The following is a 17,573-nucleotide window of genomic DNA, read 5'->3' as shown; positions in this document are numbered from 1 at the left end:
TTCTTGGTTACACTCACCGAGGCTTCGCCACTTAGCCTGGCTTACCTGTCTTGGCGGTACTTGCGTCGCTTGGCCAGGCGCACTTCTCCAGTGCCTTAGCTCGGAAAGCAATGTCGGCCGGGTGATCAACCTGGTTTTGTCACGTGATCAGGCAAGCGGCGAGTCCCGGCACGGCGGTGGCGAGTCACGACATCAGGCCACTCCAGTTTGGAGTTCATGGCGCAATATTCATGACCTTCAAAGTTACGGCTGGGAGAGTATGAGCTTTCGCTTTTAAAATTCCCTCTTCCACGCCTCGCCCCGACCTGTGGCCCAAATCCGCGTGCGAGTTATGCAGCGCTCGCTTCATCAGCAGCGGAGGGCTATCATAGTTCGCCGTGTCAACTCCTTCTGACGTCACGCGGCTAGCTACCACCATGGCAAGGGCCGGAAGCCCCCCCCCCCCCTTCCAGGGAATTCCCGCCAATTAAAATAGAGTAGACGGCAGCATCTGCTTCAATTCAGAGCAGCGATGGATCGACAGTCATTCCGCTCGCTTGCTACGATTGTGGAAGGAAATGATTGTGAACCCGCCGCGGTGGCTCAGTAGTTATTTCGCTCGTCTACCGAGCCGGAGTACCCGGGTTCGAACCCGACCGCGGGGGCCGCGTTTCGATGGAGGCGGAACGCAAAAGGCGCTAGTGTGCTGTGCGATGTCAGTGTACGTTAAAGATCCCCAGGTGGTCGAAATTATTTCAAAGACCTCCACTACGGCACCTTTCTTTCACTCCCACCTTCCTCCCTTCCCTTACGGCGAGGTTGAGGTGTCCACCGAGACATGAGGCAGATACTGCACCATTTTCTTTCCTCAAAAACCAATTTACATTTACAAGCAGCGGAAGCTTGCATGCAATTGTGGCTCCGGGGTAGCCCACAGCCGCGCATTTTGACTGCGTCGTCTCCCAGTGTACGCGCCGCCATAGACAGGACTAAAATTAAAGGAAGCTCCTCGATGTTACTTTGTTGGTAGGATTGAAAGGCTGTCGGCTGCCCCCCCCCCCCCTCTCCCTCGGATCCCGTCTCTAGTCGTCTTTCTCTTTACATTTTTGGGCAAGGTGCATGTGTCGACTTTTTTTTTTCGCTGCCTTCTTGGTGTGGTTTGAACGGCACTTTTGAACTGGATGCCCAACCAATCAGAAAGGCAGTGCCCAATCTGGATGCCACCTCATTTCCCCTGCCGGAAATGGCCGCTGCGTTGCGACACCACCAGCTAGAAACCGAGCATTTCTGGAGATTAAAATATTAAATACTACGATTTCGACGTTCTCTTTGGGCATTCAGGAGACTTACTCTGCATGTAAAGAATAAAGACCTCATGCTTTTTCTATGTCACCGGGCCCCTTTAATATCCTAGGCATACAGCAACTTTATCGAGTCTCTTTCAGGGCCCCTTTAACTGCAGACCAGCACTTTTGCACAATCTGAGAAGAACAAGGCTATCTTTGCTCAATTCAAGATCTTATTTATTTGCACACCTTTCAGACCTGCACTGTAATTCCAACACATGCCAACATTTCTAATCAGAACAATGGCAAGTATGCACTGCCAAAAGTATAGGACAGTGGAGGCTGTACGTGCTGCATCACCACACACTGGTCGAATGTTTAGGGGAATCCCCCAAGGTGAAGTAGATTTGTGATAAGGGAGTGATTGCTCATTTTTTTTTCTTTAACTACGAAGTTTCTGAGAAAGCTCTATAGCTTTCCTGTAGCCGTATGGCTGCCCTCGAGTGGATGTCCATGTGTAATCACTCCCTTATTATCATTACACACTGTAACACAAAACTGGAACATAGCACTGACCCAGAATGCCACCATGCTCTCTTCGGATCCACATGGTCCCTAAATACACCACTAAATTCACACATCTGACTCAAGCATGAATGCGCAGCTCCAGAGCTACAATGCAGTAAAAGCAACTAAACAGCATTTTATTCAACTCTTTCCTTACCGTGGGGAAAATGACTTTTTGTAGGTTTCAGAAGCTTTTTCTTCTGTAGAAACTACAGCACTTAAAATTTATTCCAATAGACGAAACAAAGTTAAATAAATATGCTTTTTAGGCATATAAGATGGAATAACAAATCACGCGTTGCAACAGATAATTTTATTTGCCAAAAACAAGATGTAAAAAAAAAAATTGAACCAAACTTGAAAAGACGCGCTTGTACCTGAAAGCAATAAAACGTTACAAATATCCTAAAATATGCAAGTTGTCTGATATTCTATTGGCCACATTCTGCGAAAAAATCAAACTTCTATCTTGAATAGTATTCTTGCTACAAAACACTAACTGGAAACCCTGTAGTTGGGCACCGGAGCGTGGGTGCTTGTGTTCCAGTCAGGTTTCTGTCTTCGCCAACGTCAGAACTGAATCCCAATGAAAAGGCAGTATCTTCAGACTCACTGCTGTTTGGGTGGTCAAAAGATCAATCGCAGACAAAGCGGATGCAGTCCTGAGATCTGTGACATTTTAGAGACCGTGTCGCGCATGTGGAGGCTACCAAGCGACTTTGACTGCTTGATGCTGCTGCGCTTTCAGAACACATTAAAAAAATGCTGCCTTGCTGGGAAAAAAATAACTACATCGAAATGAAATTTCATTTGTCTCATTATAAGCCAGACAAACGGAGCATGCCAGTAAGCAACGAGCAATGAGCGCAGTACTGCGTAAGTACTGTATCTTTGCGTGAAAAAAAATGTTGCCTCATGGAAAAAGAGAAAACTATGCAAAACTTTGGTTCTTTAACTACAAGCCAGAAGCACAGTGTGCCCGTAAGCAATGCAGAAGGTTACAAAATTGATGTGCGAAAAAAAATTTCATTTGTCTAACTATAATTATAGTTATGCTCAATGGGCACAGTAAGGAGAGAGTTAATGTGTCCAGAATATGTGATCTTAGTACTCATTAAATAATAGTGCGGCATACTTCAGGCTACGATGTAGCTCCAGCGTTTTTTTTTCCGTGCAGAGTCAATATTTAGGTACACATTAATAAATGTGCGTAATTCTACAACAAAAAGCAAGAAAAGGAGAGACAGGCAGAAACTGACATCTTAATAGCAGCACAATTCATTTGTGGAAGACAGCTGCCAGGCAGAAAAGCAAAAAGAAGGAAACACAACCTGCTAAGTACAAGTCGCTAAAGTTATTGCCAGTGTGGAGAAGCAAATGCATGTATGAACATCACAGACTGATTTCACTTAGCCATTCAAGAGAGGCTCATTGCTGAAAAAAAAAATTAAAAATACGCACCTCTGAGAGACTTATTCACCCAAGTGCAACAACTGAAAGAATAAAAAAAAAATGACAACATAGCCTGCTAAGTAACAACTAGAACTGCCAAAAACTTTGGTACCCAGAGGTAGAAGCATTCACATATCACAGCTCATGCTTCTTGGGACAGTAGCAAGCCTGCTTTTGGGCATCCTTGTATGCCTTGCAGCCCAAGTAGTGGCTTCCAGTGTAGAAGGCATGTGCTGCGGCTTTGCAACCTGCAAAGGAAGTGGCAGTTCCCAAGTAATGCTGAAGTAATGCACAGCACTGCCTTACTGCCCTGTTAGGCAAGAATTCAAATGCTCCAGAGGTAGCTGACCTTAAGTCGGCTAATAAATAAATATAAAATAGAAAACTATCTAGACAAACAAAACTGCACAAGTTTAGAGAATGATGTAGCTGATAAAGCTCCCATGCAATATACTACCTTTACAAAGTTATCGTCCTTAAACGGACAGTGAGGAGAGCTATATTAATATTTTTTTTACAGCAAAATCCGATAGTTCGGCATTTCATGGCTTTGTTGCCACTTGGCCAGCAGCGAAAGATGCAAGAAATTTGGATTTGAAGTTGAAAAAGTTTTTCCCGCCGCTCTGATTCAAACTTGGGATTCTCTTATCACGACACAGGACTAAGTGATGTGAAACATGACGAGCACATGACGTAACGCAGGCTCCGTGATTTCTGGCGGCCAGCAGTGCGGCCTGGCAGCAGCCGAAAAGAAAGCTACCGCCGGCCGCACGTTGAAGGCATCTATCGGCTATTGCGGCCATCGCTACCGTCGCTTCGTTTACGTTTGCACTGGTGTTTTGCCAGCGTTACGATGGATCCCGTTCTCGAAGTTGTCAACGAAGTTCTAGCAAATAGACACCTTTAGCATACCGTGTACCTTGTTACCGTTAGCTGAATACTGGGAGCCCGCCTACCGCCGGTGAGCAGGCACTGATTGATCCCGATGCTGCAGGCGCGCGCGTAGCTGCCGGGTACGTGGCGCCATTTGGCGACGTCAAGGAGATTTGCGCAAGCATTGGCTGCACCTCAGTGATTCGTGGCTTCTCGTGTTCTAGTGTTTCTAGAACCATTGGTTCTAGCAACACTGTTTTGTCCTATGACGTCATCACGCTTCTACTTGCGAGTTTGGCCTGTGGCGGTGATACCTGTATTTTGGTTCTTGCTCTTTTCTACGTTACAAGAGATTTGTTGTCAGTATGAGTGGCGTTTTTGTAATCAGGAGCTGGTATTCTGTCGATACAAGCCAACTTTAATTTCTCCTCAGTGTCCCTTTAAGAAAGTGGCAAGTAAAAAGCATGAATGGGATTAATGACTGGCTAATAATTCAGTTCTACTCTTATCTGCATAATTTAAAATATGTTGTCCGTTGGCTGTGTACAAATATAATCCGATGTTATAAATGATGCATTAGTTGGCCAAATCCTTAGCTATCACGCGTGATGCCACCTTTTCTGTGCTCCAGTGCCTTGCGACTGAGTGAACTTGCAAAAAGATTAAATCTATGCACAGGCTCACCAAGTCCGCGCTTAATCTTGAGCTTTCCATATGTCTGCTTCGTCTTAAGGTGCAGGAGCACAGAAAAGACGGCCGTCGCGCACAACAGCTAAAGATTTGGCCAGCTGTACGCTACATGAACCAATACTGAGAGAAACAGCTTCAACTAAAAAAGCAACTGCTTTTCTCAGGAAAGGCTATTGGATAAAACTGGTGCAAAGGGCTGTGTGCAGCAAACTCAGTTAGCTCACTTAGACTGAACATCGAAACACAATTTCTGGGCACATGAAAGAGTACAGACTTCTTAACGTGAAACAGAGAAAGATGATCACTAAAGAATACTACTACATCAGACTTCAAAATAAAAATTTCAGCATACTGTTGATGGAGGTGTACAACTGTTTAGCCTTTCAACAGTATCATGTGAGCACCAATCAGCCAGTATTTCAATGCAGTATAACAAAGTGTAGCAACAAAATTGTTTAAGAGTACACTGGTGGGCACAAAGCAGACAACCCTGTAACTGTAGCAAGAAAACATGCTGCCAGGCTGCTCTGAAGCTTCAATGCATCACTTTCTATGTTGTCTATGAGGCGCCCCCATCCACCACAAGGCAGAAACGAACAGCTAACGCTGACTGCATGTAACATGAAAACTAAAATGAACAGCAGGCCACAGTTGCAGCACAATTTTTATGAACCATGAACAGTGCCATGTGTACGCTTTCACATCTCTGCTTTGAATAATAATAATAATAATAATAACAATGTTTATTAATAATAACAAAGATAATCAATCAATCAATGTTTGTTCATAGTGCTCAGGAACAGCGAGAGCCTTTATGCTGGCGCACAGGGAGGAGAAAAAAAAATCACATGATGGTTACAAGTGGGTAATGTGAATGCTCGAGTATTAAGGCTGGTTCACATGAAAGCGAGTGAGCGACGCGTTGCAGCAAAAATCTCCAGCTTGGAACCCTGCCGCTCACCGCTGCGACGACTCAAAACAGGTTTTTTTCGCCACAGCGACAAGATTTGCTAGCGTTTTTGCTCGCATGTGAAACAGGCTTTAGCTGTGGTGTGACAGTAAAAAAAAAAAGAAGCCAGGTGCCTGGCTGAGGGACACTAGTACCGATCCTTGTCTGGCGGTTGTTTGTGGCAGTTAAAGTGAACCTGCCACAGCCTTTGGCGGCACTTGCAATACAAATGAGTACACAGAAGCATTATCTGTATGAAGTTCACCACAAGTCCTTATTCAACTTCATGCATATGAATTTAATAATAGCCCCTAAAGCACATTCTTGGAAAAACACATGAAGATTAAGGTCAAGGGTTTGTGGGGGCAGGCCGCTCTCACATCCCATGGTTTCCCTCTTTCCCAGGTGACACAATGGCACAGTGTTGTTCGCGAATAGTTATGACGGCTACAACTTGGCAGCACCAGCACTGTGCAAGCTTAATGCCACTCACTGGTGTGGTGCTGGTTGTACACTGATGTGCCCAACATGTCCTCAGTCTTCACTAGCAGCATTCAGCCTTGCAGGAATACATTTATGTAAGCGTGTCCCGTGCAGCATCGGGCAGCCACCCATGTTCTCATGTGAGTGAAATGTTGCTCATATCCCAAGGTGGCAAAATGAATGTCCTCAATTACCTAGCAGAACATCTCCAAAGAATCTGTTATTTGCCAAATGATGCTGCACAGGTGTAACAATTGCCATTTGTGGCAGCAAGTGTCATGTTCCTGTTCCCAAGAACAGTCGGCTGAGATCAGTTTTCATCACACAGCACTTCTGATTGTGGCGGCCATGCCTATACATGTTATCTGCAGATAAAATTTCCAAAATAAACCTGAAAAGCCTGGTGGTGCATGTAGCAGCAAGCCAATATGTACAGCCATGGACAAAAGTGCGGGATGTGAGTTCACAGAAAAAAAACAATATTCTGTGCGGTCAGGCAAAGAAGGTCACTGAAACCCACAGAGAGGGGACATGTGTGCTCCATCTGCAGGAACAAATACAACTGACTGGCTAGTAAGACAACGCAGGAATAAATTCTTTTCCATGAATTCACATCCAGCAAACTTTTGCCCATGACTGTACCAGGGATTAGCAGGTTCTCAAGAGAATAGCTTGGCTGGCGAGAGTTGCAGAGTTGCGTACTTTGTGTGCTCGTACACTTCCCCTTCCATTCATCCTCCAGCTTTGCCACATGGTGCTGAGTGACTGACTGCATGGTCGACGATTACCTCACATTATTAAAAGACCAAAGAACTGCAAATCACAAGGTGTGATAAACACTATGTAGGTTTGCTTAGACAAGGGTGCACCAAGTACAGTTCCTTGCGCATAAAACTGCTGGAGCAGTTAAAAATGAGTTGCAGACCTACAGCTCGGGTAACGCACCTACTATATACAGACCATTGGCTCAGAGCGAAATACATTCACGAAATTGAAGTAAACTGCCGACGCACACTCCTTCTTACATGCAAAACACCCAAGATTCTGTGATGTGTACAGGCATGAAAACATCATACCCTGAGAATTCTTCTCCTTGTGACTCCTGCTTGCCTTCTTTTCACACACAGAGTCGAGACAACCAAGAAACCTTGCATCACAATCATCCTTGTCAGAAAGGCAAGTGCCATAGCAGAGATCATGTTTGTGACAACATGAATTCATTTCCTTGAAGGGAAGTTCCTTGGCTTCCAGCTATAAAACAGAAAGCAATACAGCCAGCAAGCGCCAATTAGCAGCACACTCGTGCAGAGCGGAAATGACCACTTTAACTAGACGGCAAGGTCTGATACAGCAGCACACATGATAGATTATAAGTGATACTTAATGAATATCGAGCGGGTCAGATATACTTGCAACTGTACTAAATCTGGTGTAAATAAAACAACTAGTTATAGAAGTACAATGTGTTCAACATCCCAAACAGAGCTGATACAAGGACAATCTCAGAGAACACAATACACATAAGCAGCTGGCAGACGTTGCAAGAGGTGATAAGGAATTGTAAGACTGCTGAAATGGACGTCTGCATTACATAAATGCGAATGGCTCTGAAGCTATAAAATCGCATCGTTAGAAGAACTTGATAACAAAATTAAAAAGTTCTTCACAATGGGACACACATGCCATATACACTGCTGCTAATATTAATTTAAGCGAAGTCCTCACTATAGGAGATGTGCACTATATGCATTCCTATAAGAGAGAGAGAAAGGAATTTTAATGAGAGGAAAAGGAGGAGAGGTCGGCCAGAGGTAACATGGCCCTGGCCTGCTACTCCGCACTGGGGAAAGGGAAGGGGAGGAAAGGGAAAGTGTGAATGAAGGCTGATGATGGCATAATACATTGAGTTTCACGGGTGATGTCTACACACACACACAGGCTGGCACTCTCATCGCGGTGAGTAGACGCACGTGAAACTCATGTCTTGAACACACACACCGCCACATGTCATTAGCACATACTGGAGAAAGGACTCCATGAAAAAACGAATGTAAACCGTAGGTAGTGCACAGGCGATCACAGATAGGTATCCAGGCCTGTTTCACACAAAAACTTGAGCACGACCTTTGTCACACGCAGCCACCAATCAGAAACTGCACACACTGCATGCGTCCTATCACGAGCAACACAAAGTAGCTATCAAGAGTTAATTTCCTAAATGGAGTTTCAGAGTGCGGATGTTATGGCTTGTTGCACTATCTCATTTAGTGGCCTGGCCGTAAAGTGCCAAACACAGAGCTTGCTGTTTGCTAAGGAAGGCAGCAGTTAATGCAAGTGTGCACTACTCAGCTGCAGGCTCCTTGCCAACTTTTCCACTACACACAAGCAGAGTTATTGGGGTTTCATACAATGTTGTGCTGGTGAACTTCTGCTCAGCTTTCAAAAGGAAAGGATGCGTAGCCTTTGCCACTGCTGGCGGTTAGGAAGATATTTCCATAGGTGCAGGTTAAGTGCTGTCACAGTAAACACAGAGCAAGAGTTAAACAGCGAGCCTTGACTTAACTGTTGACATAGTGTAACTGAGAGCATTCACATCAGACCGAGTCCATATGCATGTGGGTGCTTCCAAAACAAATATTTTGAAAGCAAAAGACTGCTTGCTTGCTTGGAGCAGCTTTCTTTACATCGTGCTGCCACAAAATGGCTACTGTACCAAGTAAAAATGGCATAGGCAAAAACTTACCTGGAAACCATAAGCACCACAACCATTGGAGTCAGCTTTGTAACCAATCTTAGGTTTTGGTGATGATCCTAATGACAGCAACGAAAAAGTGAAGAAAACAATACATAAAAAACTGAAATCGAGGGGAACTGAGAAAGGAAAAAGTTATGTCTACATACTAAACCCTTCTGAAAAGAAACCCACAATTAGAAAACACCCATGCTACTACAGGAATGCACAAGCACCGATAAAAATCCTTTGCACATGAAACAGCAACAAATTTAGCCCTTTCCAACCTGACTGCTGCCATATCGCTCACTGGACTCTTTTTTTTTTCACCTGGCACTATCAACCGCTCCCTGGGCGTGCATTATTGTTCACTAAGCTGCTGCACACCCTTGCCGCAGGCACAGTGGATTGGTAGCGCCAGGTGCACAGAGATGGTTTTATGGGGTTTTAACTTCCTAAAGCAACTCAGGCTATGAGGGACGCCGTAGTGGAGGGCTCCAGGTAATTTCGACCACCTGGGGTTCTTTAACACACACTGACATCGCACAGCACACGGGCCCCTAGTATTTCTAAAGCCTCTCAATAAACTACTGAGGGGCTTTAAGTATTTCGCCTTCATCGAAATGTGACCACTGCGACCAGGATCGAACCTGTGTCTTTCAGGTCAGCAGTCGAGCACCATGGTCGTAGAGACACAGCGGCCGCTGGGGGATAAAATCAAGCCAGCAGTACGGCGGCAATCAGGTTGGAAAGGTCGATACTATAACCCACCCATTTGATGGTGGATATACAAACCTGTCAAACCCTAGTGACTAGTCAGTTTGATGTTGTTGCAACATGAACTGTGGCCTCTGCCACGTTCTTCACCGTATTGACATGCAAGAAACTAGAACCAGAGTTCACATTACCAAAAATGTGGAACCAGGAAGATGACCAGCTATAGAGGCTAACCAAGTTTTGTGGCTACTAATAGTTGCTCAAGTTCATAAATTTGTTAATTTTCTTTTAAGACCCACCAATTGCTGCACACCATGGCACAACTAGACCTCACAGCATTTTCAGATAAATTCTTGAAATAAGCACTAGGACTCGGAATCCTTCCACAGCACCAAGTGCTTTTTTGCTGGGTGACCCCAGTTCTGCTTTTATCACAGGAGGTGAAGTAAGAGTTAACTGTTGGGCTAGTTGGTAGTCAGATACCACATTCATCTCATTTAGCGCAAAGGACAGGGCAACAGAAAGGAAGATGAACACGGTGAGGTAAGGTGCCTATGCAGCAGTGAACAGTATGACCCCAATCAGCCATAACATATAGTTCTTTTTTTTACATCCCTTTTTAACAACCTTTAGTTTTTTATAACATCAATAAGTCATACAAGGGCCTAAACTCCACCGTTCTTTCACACAAGCAAACAGTTAAACTATCCACCAGTAAAGGATCCTTTCACATTGCATCACACGGCTCCTTTTTGCGGCTAAGTTTCAATTGCAAGTTTCCATTGTTATGAATTTTGGAACTGTCAAGCAAGAGTTCTGAGAAAACATACATTGTGTCTCGAACATCAGAAACTTTGCAGCGTGATTTGAATACGTACTATCTCAAACTGAACAAAAATTGACAGGACAATCATGAAACCTGATGCAAGAAAACTATGACAGCAGTTAGATTTAGCCTCAATTACTTTGATGCTTTTACACTAATGGATGCTTTTACTCTAAGCCGAGGCTTCACACACGCAACAGAATTTTTCTGGACGGTGAGAGTGGGGGAGGTGGGCGGCACTTCTGAAGGGTGAGGTGGGAAGGTGGCTGGTCGGCGGCGCTTCTGGAGAGCAGCAAGCTCTCCCGTTGTGCCTTTGAATTCAATTTCGTCGTCGCTTTTTCGTTGCGCTACTGCATTGGCTTCGAGTGGATGGAAGCCTTGTGGAGGGTGAAAGTGGGCAGAGGTGGGGTGGGAAAGTAGACTGAGGGTGGCGGGTGGAACTTCTGGAGGGTGGAGGCTTCACCTACCAAAGCTTCACAGAGACAACGCTGGCATTTTCATAAATGCCACTAGTACTGCTATCGTAGTAAAAATGCTGGAGTTCTCTTTCCAGAAGAGCACTGCCGAAATGCAGTGAGCAGAGCACCCATGGCACAGTTTCTATTTCATCTTACACTTTGTTCCAATCACACTGACATTTCAGCTTGTAGTGAGATTTGTGGATTGTGGGGTTTTAATGTCCCGAAGCGACACATAGGCTATGAGAAATGAGGAGTAGTGGAATGCTCCCGGGGGTTCTTCACCTGGGGTTCTTAAGTATACACTGACATCGCACAGCCCACAGGCAATTTTGTATTTCACCTCCATCAAAATGCAGCTGCAAATGCTGGTCAGCTCGTAGCAAGAACTTTTGGTTAAACCACGGCATGGAACTACGTACACTGAGGCACCCAGTAATCCTGCAAGAAATGTAAGCATATTTAACAACACTGCTTACATTTGTGGGTGGAGAGCAATTTTGAACACATCCTTGCTTGACATTCCACATTTTCAATAGCAAATTAGGCATTCTACAAGTCACAAATATTTACACCTGAGAACTACTAAAGCACTCCAACACTCATCCCCTCTATACTCAGCCAGCACATAGGTGTTGAGTTAGAGCACAGGAGTGCAGCAATGGGTCTATTTTCGCATTAACACTCAACTGTTTTCAAGAAGGCGGAAGGCAGTAACCACTTACTGGAAAGGACCATAGGTCATGGATGGATGAACACTACCAAAAGTACACCATACTTTTGTATTTCGTTTGTACCTATCAGCCCATTAATGGCATCTGCACAGAGGCAAACTGATTTTAGATTTTCTACTCTCTTGTTCATTCGTTATAGCATGCCAATTCAAAAAGAAACAAAGCAAGCCTCCTTGCACAGAACACATCCAGAATAAAATGAGCCAATAAACATCGCTTTTAAAGAAAAGGGGGGGGGGGGGGGGCAGAAGAAACTGACACACACAAAAAAAAAATCTCCTTGTACTTTTTCGGGTTGAGCCCTCTCTTGTAGCATTTTTTTTTTTTTCTGCGCACTGCAATGCACAAGTACTTTACTTTTACACACTAGTACACTTCTTTCCCAGCACTCCTGCCTTTTTCGACTGCGGCAGTAATGCAATGAAACAATTCAACACCCGTTGACTCCCTATCTGCATATTAGGTGTAATGTAAACATTACACCTAAGGTTCTGTGCTTGCAGCTTTGCAACTACATTATTCGGACAGCCTACACTGTCCGCAGAAGGGTACCCTTCAGCGGACAGTGCAGGCTGCAGGTAAGAATGATCGTTATCCAACGTTGGATAACGATCATTCTTGTTTACAAACAAACGAGTTTGGCGCAATCAGTGGCGAGAGGCTTTATCTAGGGAGTTCATTCAATGTGTGGCTGCCTCAATGTGTTTATCACAACCCAAGCAGGAAAGTTTCATGCTCCCGATCACATGCCAGTTTTCGTCCATTTGTTAGAACACATATGTCGTCGTTGCCAAGTTGCATCTTTGGTACCTGTCCATATTATCGATGAAACCGCGCTATCTTATTGACTTTCCCCGCTTCTCTGTCTACAGCTCGGCGGCGCTATCAGCGTGGACCCCAGTCATGCACTTACCGTCAGCGCATTTGTATGTGCACTCGGGCTCCTTAGAGTCCTTCAGGACACCTTCAACGGTGTTCAGTCCGTTCCTAATCGCCTTTATCCCGAACTTCAAGTCATCCAGGTAACGCTCAGCTTGGTGCGTCAGGTGCCGTGCGTAATCAAATATTGTTTGCCCGGATACAAGCCAAGCTATTACCGTCACGGCGACCGGGATAAGTCGATACCAACCATGGAATGACGGAAATATCATTGTTGCGTCAGTTACGCAAAGGAGCTGAAACCTCGCGGCACATTTAACAGCACATCAAACATCCACACGCACGCAGCTGCGCTAGCTGCGCGGAAGTGCGTAACGCCAGCATGCCTGCAGATTGTGGTCCAGCGCACGGCAGACGGCACGACACGGATCTGGATCTAACGGATCGATCGTTGTATCACCGGAGCCTGCGCTACTTCATTTTATCCTTTTTTTTTAACGAGAAAATAATTTATCGAGATGCAAATAATGATCGGCAGATTTCGTAAAGTTATCCTTTCAAAACTGCGTTTACCTGGCAGACAGTTCATTCATTCAATCATTCAGTGCCTTTATGCACAGTAAGGAGGCATTTTTACGGTTTGACAACCAGTTTAGCTTTTTACGCTATATTTTTCTGTGTCATGACAAAAATGAAAATTGGTTTTGAGGAAAGGAAAGCCACAGTAACTGCAGTAATAGCAGTAGTAGTAGTAAAAACATTTATTGTTGCAAAAGGAAGAGTTAGGGAGTAGGGGGTGGGGGATAGATGTGGAGCTTCAGTGGTCGGTCTTCCCTATTCCAGGATCCCGTTGGCCTCCGCCGCTGCCTTGGCCCTCGTCACCAGCATAAGCTGTGTGCTCGGGTCTAGTTGGAGGAGGGCCTCCAACTGCTCTAGACTGCAGTAACTGCAGTAACTGTCTCACTTCGCCTGTAACTTCACCGACAGTAACTGTCGGTAGACACCTTGACCAGCATCGACCGCGTCGAGGGAAGGGCGAGAACTAGATAATGAAGTAGTAAAAAGAAACAGTGTGTGTGCACTAGGAAGATTCGATGAGCAAGTGAAATCCGATGTGAATTAAAATCGCTGTTCAGAGCAATATCCGTTTGCCTTAGGAGGAGGATATAGAAGAGGATATAGAGATAGCGCAGTAAGAAACGTGGTCAAGATGTCCATATGTGTCTGAAGAGGCCAACATATTTTGTTAAAATGCCGCAGTATGCAACAGAATTTCGATGCTAGCATGATGGACATTATACCGGGGATAACCTTAGTACAGTGAATATAGTTCACTATTCTAGTTCACTGTAACATTTTTTTGTTATAGTGCCCAGAGCTCTGGGGTCGTGCTCTGGGCACTCTGGAATTGTTCAGGGGTGGGTAACGATAGGTAGCGGTGCCAACGGAGTAACCATAGTAACGCAGGGCACGTAAGGAAACCAAGGCGCAAAGAGAGATGAATGATTCGCTATAGTTGTCTATGGTCTAAAGGTTATTGTAATTTATGACCGAATGTAGGGCAGTTTCAAATGGGGTAAAGCAAGCTGAGACTCATGGCGCCCGTCATAACTCAGCTTCAAAAGAAGTCGCTCTTACCATTCGTCCACTTATCTAAACTTCCGGCCGCTTCCGGCGTTGCTGGTTCCTGTATGGACGGTGGTGAGTTGCCGGTTGTTTTGGTGGATGCAGTGTGGCTAAATAACCGAAGAGGCTGAATTTAACCAAACTAGAGCTCGCATCATGTCAGCACGAGGCGGGAAAAAACGATGCAAGGCAGTTTCTAAGTCAGCAAAAGCTGGCGTGCTCTTTCCTGTGGGTCGAATCGGCCGCTATCTGCGGAAAAGCACCCACCACTTCAGGATCGGTGCCGGCGCTCCGGTTTACATGGCTGCTGTGATCGAGTACCTCACAGGTGAGCACATTACTAAAGTGTTAAAAGCACTGCTATGAAGCTGAATACCGCTCACTTTATCTCTCTGTCGAGCATCAAACGAAGCTGCGAAACCCGAGGTTCCGACTTGCTTGGGTGAAACCTCTAGGCCGGGCTTGGTGTTGGCTGTGTTTGTTGATCTGTGGAGATCGTTGAACTGCTGCAGGAGGAAAGCGATGGTTTACAAAAAAAAAAAAACAACAAAAAAAGTACAAATAAATAAAAAGAAACTAGTGGTTAACAAATTATTCCTTGGTGTCGCTATTCGTCGCATTTTAAGGTATATTGACTTTAAGAAATGGCCACGACTGTTTCTAAAGTGTTAGTTGCTAGAGCTGATAGTTTTGCTGTTTAAGACTGCTGTTTACGTACGTCTAGAAGCAATGCCAACGTAGGAGTAAACTTTCTGCTATCTAATAAGTAGGCGCTAACTACGCTTGCATTCGCGCGTTCCGCATTTAAGCATTCGCGCTAACGTTGAACATGTCTGCCGTGCGCTTTAATGCAGAATGCTTGCATTCTACTACGTTAGAGCGTGGAGTTTAGCATCAAAAACGTATTCCACCTAAACGTTAGCGTAGAATGCTTCTGCAGCTTTCGGATTTCCGCTGAACATTAACACATCAGGAGCATCAACGCATCAGGCTGTGTTGTATGTAGCTAGTGATGGTCATTAAAAAAAAAAAAGTGTGCGTGGGGAGGGGAGGGCGCAGTTTATATGAAAGGCGAACGATTGTTTTGACTGCACTCTTTTTTTTCTACACCACCACTCGTAGCGGAAATATTGGAGCTGGCTGGGAACGCTGCACGCGACAACAAAAAAGGACGGGTCACGCCGCGGCATATCCTTCTGGCGATCGCCAACGACGATGAACTGCACCAGGTAAGCTGTCAAAATTCCAGTCTCTTAGTTTGTTCACCTCATATTATAATGCAACGCAACTCCGCTTATTATTTTGTGCATGCTGGCGTGATAGCTCTGGCAACTGCATCTACTGTGTGAAGTATTTGCATTCTCTATTTTTTTTTTTGCATTCGTTTTTGCCTCGCTAGTAAAAACATTCATGTATAAGTCTCGAAAAAAATAGGAGCAACAATATGGCCCATATTCTTTCTCCTATTTATGGCAAATTTGCACAATGTGGAGCATGTTTTCAAGGCCCTTTGTTATTATTATTCTCCTTCTATTATTATTCTCCTTCTTGCCAAACGTAACAATGATTACTACTACTACAATTTAATCACTTCGATATATTGTCTTAATTTAGAAGATGTTTGATGCTTGTTTTTATAAGTTTGCAGTGTTTGAGGTAAGGTAAAATATGAGCCAGAAAACAGTGAAGTGATTTGTGTATATTGCAGTAGAGTGCAAAATTCATTGCAGAAATGTCATAAAAAGATTTCTGGTTCTGCAAAAAAATAAAAAAATCAAACAGAGACCTCAAATAAATTTCTGTGCAGCCTTTTCTGGGTACTGCTAAGCAGTCGTGCAGAAAACTATGCTTGCGGCTTCCCCTGTGGAGTGTCTAGATGTAGTGCTGCAGTCTAGAATGCTTAGTTTGAGCAGTTGAGGTGAAAGGACCATAGACATGTACTGTAAATGACCTAATTTTCATTAGGGCCTAATTTGTGTGACTTTCATGCACTGTCTACAATTGAAAAATTGCTCTCATGAACTGTGTGCACTTCCATATGAATGGAATTTGGTATGCGGGAGGTGTGGGATTTGATCCCCAGTTCCACTGGGCACCCACCGGGGATGCGATGAGCACAAGCTTTTCCCTGGCTTAGTGCTCAGCTTATCTGGGGAGAAAAGCTTGGGAAATGGGGGGTCGTTGACCCCACCTTTGTAGACAAAGGTACCTTGTGCCATGGCACTCTTTGCACACTCTGGAGCTCTGCGCATAAAAATGATCATCATCATCTTCACTTTCACACGAATAGAATTTGGGTGGCCAAGAATTATTCATTCTGAGTCCTCTGACAGGTATATCTGGATGTCTTCACTTTATCGGAATGTAGTTTGTGTGGCTTTCGGTGCCGTTTTAGGTTGTGTTTGTCGGTGTTTTGCGCTGACAAAGTGCATCACAAGGTGTGGATGTTAGGAGCTCGTCTTGGTTGTTGTAGGCACAGTGCACTAACAAAGTTTGCTAGAACTAGCTTTTTATGTCGTGGTTTGGGAGCAGCCACAGTGATCGTTGTGCAGACGCATGTGGTGGCGCGGGCCAACGCCGTGGATGGCCATCACGACCTATGTACATAATGGCTGTGGTGTGCTGGTTGCTGTGGCACACCTGAGGGGTCCAGCCGGGTCCAGAAGTCGAATAGACGCGATTATGCTTCATACCCAACTGTAGATCGGGCTACCTGAGCTGTGCGGACCAAGTGTCACTTTTTAAAGCTGCGTCGGAGCCTGCTCGCCACTTTGATGCCAGGCAATCCCCATAGCAGATAGGATATTGCAGCAGAGGGACCGTGTCTGCTCAAAGAACTTTCCCGAACATACGATATAAAATCGTACTACACTGAGTTCAATAGCAAGGCACATTTAAATGCACCCAAGAAACTGGTGCTGTTGACGAATGCTGTGCCCAGTTCTTCCCGGATGTCTCAAATGTCTGACAGAACAGGCAAGTTCAAGAAAGCCTCCTAGAAAACGAGTCTGTAGCTGAGTGTGCCAAGCAAGCAAGCGGTCCGCACCTGCCGCTGTCACACTGCCCTCTGGGACAGCCTGTGAAAAACAAGAAGACGCCGATCCATCATGGAGCTCTTTAAAGAAACGGCACAGGTGGCTGGAGTACGTCATGCATGTCAGCTGATCAAGGAACATGTCCTTCTTCCACCATGAAACTTGGAGGCGCCTCCTCACTGAAGTGCAAGTTCCATCTTCATGGTCATTCATGGTGCTAAGGATTGTTCTCTTGTGCACTGGGGGGGGGGGGGGGGGGGTACTTAACATTCTAGGTGCTCAGCGTTC

At 45.0% G+C, this 17,573-nt stretch overlaps 2 protein-coding genes across 2 annotated transcripts in view; one reads left to right on the top strand and one right to left on the bottom strand.

The window, feature by feature from the left end:
* Positions 1 to 2,130: 2,130 nt before the first annotated feature.
* On the bottom strand, positions 2,131 to 13,056 carry LOC149351823 (group XIIA secretory phospholipase A2-like). Its single transcript, XM_089581150.1, has 4 exons — positions 12,659 to 13,056; positions 9,023 to 9,090; positions 7,356 to 7,530; positions 2,131 to 3,532 (listed from the first exon to the last, which is right to left on the bottom strand). The coding sequence occupies exons 1-4, from the start codon at positions 12,894 to 12,896 to the stop codon at positions 3,420 to 3,422; spliced, it is 594 nt and encodes a 197-aa protein (XP_089437276.1). The 5' UTR covers positions 12,897 to 13,056; the 3' UTR covers positions 2,131 to 3,419.
* Positions 13,057 to 13,651: 595 nt separating this feature from the next.
* The window catches only part of LOC149351822 (core histone macro-H2A.1-like), a 33,769-nt gene continuing 29,847 nt past the window's right edge, over positions 13,652 to 17,573 (top strand). The window contains exons 1-2 of the mRNA XM_089581149.1: positions 13,652 to 14,578; positions 15,373 to 15,479. Coding sequence (XP_089437275.1) covers positions 14,407 to 14,578; positions 15,373 to 15,479 — 279 coding nt within the window. The 5' untranslated portion in view covers positions 13,652 to 14,406. The remainder of the gene's footprint in view (positions 14,579 to 15,372; positions 15,480 to 17,573) is intronic.

The sequence above is a fragment of the Amblyomma mixtum genome, chromosome 3 (genome assembly GCF_055824585.1).
Source record: "Amblyomma mixtum isolate Tamu chromosome 3, ASM5582458v1, whole genome shotgun sequence".
Lineage (NCBI taxonomy): Eukaryota > Metazoa > Arthropoda > Arachnida > Ixodida > Ixodidae > Amblyomma > Amblyomma mixtum.
The sequence above is the reverse complement of the archived record's forward strand: the minus strand, read 5'-3'. Positions and strand labels throughout refer to the sequence as shown.

Coding starts and splice junctions, on each gene's coding strand:
- LOC149351823 (XM_089581150.1), bottom strand. CDS start 12,896: ATGATATTTCCGTCATTCCATGGTTGGTATCGACTTATCCCGGTCGCC. Junction 9,091..12,658: donor CACATACAAATGCGCTGACG/GTAAGTGCATGA, acceptor TGCTGTCATTAG/GATCATCACCAAAACCTAAG. Junction 7,531..9,022: donor GTGGTGCTTATGGTTTCCAG/GTAAGTTTTTGC, acceptor TCTGTTTTATAG/CTGGAAGCCAAGGAACTTCC.